The 8,999-nt window shown below is 35.7% G+C and overlaps 1 protein-coding gene across 1 annotated transcript; it reads right to left on the bottom strand.

Annotated features, from left to right (window-relative positions):
* Positions 1 to 1,133: 1,133 nt before the first annotated feature.
* LOC120084477 (box C/D snoRNA protein 1-like) lies at positions 1,134 to 5,768 on the bottom strand. The gene is given in 10 exon segments (XM_039040266.1): positions 1,134 to 1,734; positions 1,737 to 1,943; positions 1,945 to 1,992; positions 3,155 to 3,239; positions 3,241 to 3,282; positions 3,440 to 3,508; positions 3,996 to 4,112; positions 4,114 to 4,198; positions 4,333 to 4,655; positions 5,355 to 5,768. Coding segments are annotated over 9 exon segments (1,233 nt in total). The 5' UTR covers positions 4,568 to 4,655; positions 5,355 to 5,768; the 3' UTR covers positions 1,134 to 1,389.
* Between the last annotated feature and the right edge of the window lie 3,231 nt (positions 5,769 to 8,999).

Below are 8,999 nucleotides of genomic sequence, written 5' to 3'. Positions count from 1 at the left end.
CGTGATTCTACAACGTACATATACCTCTTGTCATCCTCATGGTTTTATAACATACATATAAATTTCTTCATCATAGCTCTATAACATACGTATGCATCTCATCATCATGGTTCTATAACACACATGAATTTCTTCATCATAGCTCTATAACATACGTATGCATCTCATCATCNACTGGGCAAATGGGAGATGGCGGAGACCTATCATATAGGTCAATGCCCAATCGTTTAGATAAAACTATGTGATCGTCTAGCAAAAACTATGCGATCGTTTAGCTCTATTGTTCAGCTTGGTCTGTCACCTACAAACTTTACACGATCATTTACCTTGGACCAGCGATCGTTTAGTAAACACTGCACGATCGTTTAGCTCGTACCTGCACGATCGTTTAGCTCGCCCAGCCGTCATTTAGTAAATCTGTATTTACTTGACGACTTCGTGAGTTTCTTTTCGCAGTGAGAAAACTCAAAAATCCTTTTCAAACTTTTGTAAAAAAAAAAATATATATATATATATTCAAAATAGGAAACAACTTTCCTTTTAAACTCACGGTTACCATGATCCAATAACCACCCACTACCTTGGTTATTTAAAAGAAAAAGTATTAAAAGGATGGGGAGAATTTCCCCCACCACCCTGCCCCGACCCGACCTCATTGCCAACCCTACTCATTAGGTGAGTTTGGTTGAATAATTTTTTTAGATCCAACCCAATTGTTCAAGTTGTAGATTTTTTCAACCTAATTAACCTTCGTTAAAAAATGAACTCAATCATGATTGGATTGATTATTTTGATCATTTATTTAAAATTTTATTCTAAAAAAATAAAATAAAATGTTAATACCTAAAAATTTGATTTAATCATTTTCATATATTGAATTAAGATTAACAACTAAATTTCAATTTATATAATATAAAAAAACATACATTTAAAGTTAATAATAAATTTGGGTTGGTTCAAGTTGGTTTGATTATTTTAGGTGAACCCATAAACCAACTCAACTCATAACATTTTCATTTATTTGAACCCAACCTAACCCAAAAGAGTTGATAACTCACTCAACCCAAACCACCTAGGTTGAGTTAGATTGATTAGATTTTACAGGTCATTGAGTTTTTTAAACACCCCTACAATTCATTCATTGATATAATAAATCAAATCAAGACTAGCAAAAAGTGTTAACAGCAACAAAGTTGAGCTACAGACTATACTAGAATGTACAATCTATCTAGCATGGGCCAAAATGCAGGATATTGCTGGCAGAGATGGACAAATCAATGAAATAAAATGGCATCAAGATTTGCCTGTAGTGTAGTAGGAACAAGAAAGCTCTGCTTCAAGCAAAAATTGGTTCCTGCTAATAAGATCTATACCTTGAAATGCTAATCACTATTCCATAATCTCTCCCTCCAGTTCTTCAAACATGAACGCATCCCCGAGAAGTTCACCACTTCCTTCCATTTCCACTCCCTTGGAAAAGTCTCCTTCCCAATCAAGAAAATCATCTGGATTGATTTGTGCCATGATATTTGAGTACGCATCTATCAGATCTTGCTCAAAATCAAACTCGAATTCTTTCACAACCCCTATCTCCTTGGCCTGGGAGCTTGAATTGGGGCTATTCCCAACTTCCTGCTTCCCCATCAAATCTGTAGAGTAATTATGTGTTGCATTATGCAGGTTTTGGGGGTCAACTTCACAACGTGGGCTTGAAGTTGATACTTTCATCAGATCAAGAACCTGATGATGTCATCATCTTCTATTTCTTCCACCCTGAAGGAAACGCCTTCATGACTAGCAAGATCATTTTCTCCGGCATTTGTACCTTCTGGATTACGACTCATTGGATTGGCAGTTTTAACTACTTCAAAGTTAGGAGTTTGAGACGGTAGAAAAACATATATAACAGGGTATTCCACAAAAACCAAATTGGAAAACAGTTTGTCTTATTGGCAACCTCGAGTCCAGCTCACGGAAAGGCGATGTAGCTCCCTACTATAAAGCACCGACACTCCTAAGATGGCCAAGTGTCAGTGTCGGACACGTGTCCGACACCGACACGCCCCGACACACCTCCGACATGTGTCCAACATGCCAGAATATTTTATTATTTGTTTAAATTTCTGACACGGTGGGGACACGGGTAGAACACGGTTGGGACACTTCTGGGACACGGCACTGCAAAATTAAAAAGAAAAAACAATGAAAGCTTATAAAACTAAAGTTAGCAACCCAAAAGCATCAGCCCAAGCACAAAACTTTTAGGTTTTTGTGTTTTTTATTTTAATTTCTCAAAATATATTATTCCTTTCCACTTTTCTTTTCTTCAAAATATCAAAACTCCCCGAGTCCCCACGCCCAAAACGCCACACCTCCACGCCCACTCGATCGACGGCCAGCCACACCTCCACATTGGACCTGTCTCTTATACACATCTAGATGTGTATAAGAGACAGTCCATGCCCAAAACTCCACGCCGGCCACACCTCCACATTGGACCGTTAGTCATCTTATCTATGGTTGTGGTTGTATCTTGTATGGTTGTTAATGGTGTTTTTAAATGGAATATTTCCCAATATGTTTATTTCACGACATATATTTAATTTTTTTAATAAAAAAAATAACGTGTCCCCGACGTGTCGTGTCCTACTTTTTTTAAAATTGGCGTGTCGCCGTGTCGCATGTCGGTGTCCATGCTTCTTAGGCTCCCTATATACATATGAAACATAATAAATAAATAAAGCAAGTTAAAAGAAGCCCTTGGAAATTAAATTATTTCAAGCAAATTTGCTACGATGCAATCCGTCTTTAACTTTAAGAAATACTATATTAAGTGAATTGACAAATTCACTCTAATTCAAAGCTCAAATATGAGAATGAGACTTACATTACCTTTTACCAGTAATTAGCTCCTGTATATCACAAAACAATCTAAATGGATCTCTACCTAGCAATAACAAAATAATTATAGGCAAATGACAAGCTGACCGTCGCATAGAAGTGCACCATATACCCTCAGGTGCATGATGGATAAAAACAATTAAGCATCACTGGATGGAGCAATGCACTAGCTATGCCACTAATTGACTACATCTTACAAGAACATGAAATATGATATACTTCATAAACAACCCAAAGTAATTGGAGCTATAACCTTGGGATATGTACGGACAAAAAATTTGAGGCTATCCAGCTGCTCGCAAAACTTTTCAAGTTGATTTTTCCATGGTCTTGGTTGTATGGTTTTCAAGAATGGTAGAAAGCTTTGAGTTTTCATTAACCCTGCAGAAAAAGGAGAATATTTTTAAAGCACGTCACCAGTCAGACCCAAAGAAAAGATCAATTGCCATGAACATAGAAGAAAGGACCAAAACAATATATATATATATATATATACACAAACCATCATCCTTCCAGTGGCGTGGGGAAGAAAACTCACCCATGGTCAACTAAAACAATATCTGTAGAGTTAAACCACCATTCCATTGTCCAGAAGATTGTTTTTTCCCTGTAAACAAAGAAACTTCATTTATCAAAGAACAGTTTAAGAAAAGAAAAAGAAAAAGGAAAAACTTAAGTATAATTGCTTCCCAGAAAACAAACTAGGTGCCTAATGAGTGATCATTAGCCTAACCCTACCTACGACTACTTCCAATCCTAAAACAAACAACAATTACTAAAATGACATAAAAATATTTAAGAAACCACATTTCTAGTTATCCAAGAATTTAGGGGAAGGGGGTCCCTCTTCACTATCACTTTCTTTTTCCCCCTCCAAAACTTGAATGTTCGACACAGTAAAATGAATATCGTGATCAATGTCTGCAAAGTTTCAAATGAAATAACAAACCAACAGCTCTTTTTTGGGGGGGGGGAAAAAATCTCAAATTCGGCTAGTGAATCTTTGAGATTAGTAAGAATCAACCAACAACATTATTTAATGTATGATGATACAGCTTTCAAGGTAGCACATGGATAGATAAGAGGAAGATAACCTCTTGTCATATCGAGTTTGATTGTTCTCCCTTTTCGTCATTCCTGTGGGGAGAAACAGGATTTTTGTTCTCCTGCTTGAAGCAGCAGTGCGCAAACTTTTAAGGTGAAATCCGAAAGTAAGCATGAGTATAAGGGCACAATTTCTTTCTAAGTCCTTGAGCTGATTCAGCCATCCGCTTCACTTGCTCCAGGAAATTATAATCTACACATCATAAAAACAACCACCATATTCCATTATTAGAGACGCAAAAACACGACAGAAATTCTTAACCAAAATCAGTACCATTTGAATCATTCAAAACCAGTGAGATGAATTCAGGGAGGGATTTCAAGTACCAGAGAAAAGGATACTATCATTGAACTGAGAAAGCGGGACGAATTGGGTCTGCTTCCTCTTGCCAGTACAGCCACCGCGGCGCTTGTGGGCATTGACGCAATTGAGGCTACAAGAATGGATAGAGCAAGCGGGGCACTTGTACTTAGATGGGTTCGATTTACACTCATGGCAGAGTGATGATTCTTGGCAGTTGAAGCTTGTGGAAGCTGTTGCAGTTGCATCTCCTTCGGCCATCTTGGACAACAGAGCGAGCGCTGGTTCCAAATTTCACCGGTGACAACAACTAGGTTACGCAATTTGAATCTGCTTTATATAGTTTCGTCTGCACAATTGCAATTTATTGCGTCAAAATCAAAACTTCGTTTTCAAGCGTGGGCCGATACAATTGAAAACCCAAACTTTTGAGTTGGGCTATGATACCAGGAAAAAAAATGGCAGTTGCAAATATAATAATCAGCCCCGAAATATTTGCAGAAATAGCACAATATAAAAGAATTATGCCAGGGACAAGTGAAGTCATTGTCTTCCTGAAACAAAAAAAAAAAAAAAAATAACAAACCATAGATCAAGAATCAAGAAATAATACTAGCTCCTTCCTAAAGTAAACAGGTTAAAAACGTTTTGATTGAGGCTAAGGAAGTACTGGATACCTTCAAAAAAGGCAGAGGTCAGTCTGAGTCTTGCATTCAAAGGAGAATCGTTAACATGTGTGCAAGTGCAGCAATCGTTTAGACATGAACTGCGTAAATTGAATAAAAACTGATAAAGGATTCCTAGGCTGCAACCCCTAGTAGTTAAGAATTTTTCGGAAGAAGGATGAAAAATATAAAGGATTCCCCAAAAAACTAGTGTAAAAGGCTGAAAACCTCGCGTGTTCCTCCGAGCAACCTACAAGCTCCCTAAGCCCCAGAATGCAAGATTGGAAGCCCAATTCTCAAAACTAGGCGGCAACCTAAAAATCCGAAATTAAAACACTTGAAACCCTAATAACTGAAAAAAGGCATCGTGAGAGTTAACTTACCGCTACTATCATGGGCTCGTAGTCCATAGCCAGTTCGCACCGAGCGAAAATCCTTGATAACAGTGAGAGAAAGACAGCAAGAAGAATAATGTAAAGAAGGAAATCGGAGAGAGCGGAGAGTAGAGGGCGCCGAGAAACGTCGAGTTTGGAGCTCAAATCTGCCGGAAAGAAGACGATCTTCCAGCGAAGTGCGGCAGAAGTTGGGGGTTGAGATTGAGATTAAAGTAAAGGGAATTGAAGTGAATCACGAACAAATGGGAATCGACGGCGATGTACAATGAGAACACTCAACTCCTGACATGAGTTTGGGACTGAGTTTGTGTGTGCAAGAACAATATTTTTGGTCGCCAAAATTATTTTTTAAAAAAAAAAGTTTTTTTTCCCTTTTTTTTTTCTTTCTTTGTTTCCTAACAAAAAAAAGGGCCAGGCGGATGTGAACTCGATTTACCGTCAGAATTGTTTTCGAGCTTATAATTGCATTCAATTCCGCGGGCCTTCCCAGACGAATTCAATCTAATGGGCTTGAGCTTGGGCTTGGGCTTGGGTCAGGGAATTGGCTAAAATCCCTTCAAAATAAATAAAATTAATTGCGAATGAAATATATTTGAATAGGTGAAATATATGGAAAAGTGTAATATGATTTTAGGAGAAGAGTGTGAAAAGTTGTCTTCTCATTCACATTCGTGTATTTACGGTCAAATCATGGAAATTCTTATAAATAGACAAATTTAAATATTTTTTATATATAAAAATATCTCGTCAAACTATCCTAATCAAACATTGATATTTTTTTTATTAAAATTATGTTTTATATTATCTCAAGTCTTTTTTTATTTTTTTATTTTTTTAAATTGCAGGTTTCGTTTTTTTAGGCAACACCACAAAACAACCTAAAGTATTATATCTTAAAATATAAACACAATAAACCACTTGAGGTAAGGAATATGGAAAAGGGAAGAAACTCGTTCTTCCAATGCTCTTTACACAAGAGAATACACTAGAACATTGGGACATCGTCAAGCATAAGTAAAGGTAATACTCCCTAACTCAAGCGCAATAGAATTATCCTCGTAAATTAAAAAGGAGACTTCAAAGGGGTTAAAGGAAACTTCATTGGAAGATTTACAACTTCCAAGCAATTAGACTTAATCAAGATATTCTCCATATAGAGGGATTGGATACTATCAAGACTCTCACATATGGTCATCACTTCGAGCACCTTGATTTTATTATCGCAAGGGATGTACTTGAAATCAGCAATACATACACAATCCAAGTGATCCCAAAGCACCCATTCTAAAACTTACAGCCTATCTATCAAAACTCACATAAGTATTCAACTTCCAATTGTTCATTAGTGGAGGGTGTCAACCGACAGGGGAAAGTAGTAGTAAAGGGGGATGTACAACCATAACTCCTCTACCATCATACTTCGCACGAAAATTTTATTCCTTTTTAATATGTTTTTCAATCACATCGATTATACTACTAGAGTCAATTGTAGTTATTTGAAACAACACCTTTTTTATGAACTCCCAGTTCTACCATGCAATGAACACAAACATAACCAATTCCTAAGATACATATGTACTGACCAAAAATCCAATACCAATCGTCCTAGATGTTCCACCAAGTCCTACTATCACAAAGGATTGATATCAATATTGGTAGAAATAAATTAAGACCATATATGTTTTATTACCTCGAATTTCCACGTAAGATGAGTTGAGGATTCTAGATGATTCCTATACAAAAAATAGATAAAATCAATTTGAATTCCTCTACTTGCCATATTATTCTATGATGGAGTATATCAGTAAGCAACAGAAGCAACAAGGATCAATAAGCACGCTAATTCATTAATTTTGGCAATAACTAAAGCATGCTCATACTATAACAAGAGGGTTTCAAGCCATACCTTTGTAGAACTTCTTGAAATATTAATTCTCAACTGCAAGCTTCTCCAAATCTTGTTGTAGACCACCTCAATATCTTCCCACTATTCTCTTGGAACTTTAGATTGAGTTGTGGGACTCAAAATAAACTTGAATGAAGGGAACTTTGAAAAGAACTCACTGCCACAACCCACTTGAAGAACAACTTCTTCAACGCGAATTTTTCAGAAAAAACTCTATAGATGCATGCCTCAATTCCACTCCAATCTTCTCAATATATTATAGGCTATCATACAAATAAGATGGTTGCATGAGATGCAGCTCATGCTTGGAATTATTGAAGCTAAAATAAGTGCGAGCTAGTTAAAGGCTTAATGGAAAAAACCAAATTTCCATTTTGTGTTCTTTTTCCATTTTAATTTTTTTAAATTAGTTTCATAAATTAATTTTTCTAATAAAATTAATAACTAATTATTTAAACAATTTAATTAATTTTAAATTAATTTAATATCAAATATTAAATTAATTTTATACAAATCCAACTTCAAATATTTAAATCATATTTAAATATTAATTCTCCTATTCCGTTTAATTCTTAAAATTAAACGTGTAATTATATCATATAATTACTAACTTCTTTAATTCTAATTTGAACGTAATTTGAACGTTTCAAATTAACTTATCACGCTACTCTAATGTTAATCCATTTACGAGCTAGTAGAGGGACCTCGTAGACCTATAGATCACGAGCTCCAACGATTCGAGATTAATTAGCTAAACTCATTTAAATTAACCCTCATTCGTTAACTAATGAGTCATTCCACTAAAGCCCATAGTTGCACTCCCCTCACTATATATATTATGTCCACATGATTTAACCATAATTAGTAAGTCAACCCTTCACAGATTGTTCGTAATAACGGTTGGGTCAAATGTCTGTTTTACCCCCCGAGATTACGTCTTATTCTTTAAGTTCCTATTGATCCTCTAATGAACAACCGGTTTATGATCCACTATCTAAGTGGGCTTAATGTCTCTACTATAAACCAAAACCTAGCCCACTATTTTGTTAGTGGAATTATCCAACAAAAGTTTGGATTTTCCCACTAACTTTAATCAAAAGGCAAAATAGTCATTTGGTCAAAGTCAAACTTTGACCAAAAAGTCAACATTTTGAATTTTTATGATTTTTTTCGTATAGACTAATTTTGACTTCCCAATCATGAATCTGCATTCATTTTCTCAAAATTTAAATCACATTTGAATATAAGATCGGTCAAACTTTGACTTTTCAAAGTCAAAAGTCAACTTTTTGACTTTTTACATCTTTGACCATTTCCATTATTTTCGAGCTTCCGAATATGAACGTATTCATATTCTTGATATTTAAATCACATTTAAATATTAAAGTTGTATCTCTAAACTAAAAAACCGACCACTATATCACATATACTTGTCGGTTTCTCTATCTTTACCTAATTCGAACAATTCAAATTATTCTATCATACTGTTATAAGTTTATTCCATATGAGCTAGTAGGGGAACCTAATGAACCTATAGATCGTGGGCTCCAACGATCCGAGATTAGCTGGCTAAACTCTTTAGACGGAGCTAATCAACATTCGTTAACTAATGGGTCATTCCACTATAGTCCCGTAGTTGCACTCCCCTCACTATAGATATATTGGTGTCCATTTGATATAACTATGATTAGTAAGTTAATCCTTCACAAGTTGTTCGTAATCTCAGT

Source organism: Benincasa hispida, chromosome 9, assembly GCF_009727055.1.
Source record: "Benincasa hispida cultivar B227 chromosome 9, ASM972705v1, whole genome shotgun sequence".
Classification (NCBI taxonomy): domain Eukaryota; kingdom Viridiplantae; phylum Streptophyta; class Magnoliopsida; order Cucurbitales; family Cucurbitaceae; genus Benincasa; species Benincasa hispida.
Note: the sequence above shows the minus strand (reverse complement) of the source record. Positions and strands in the feature narration are given on the sequence as shown.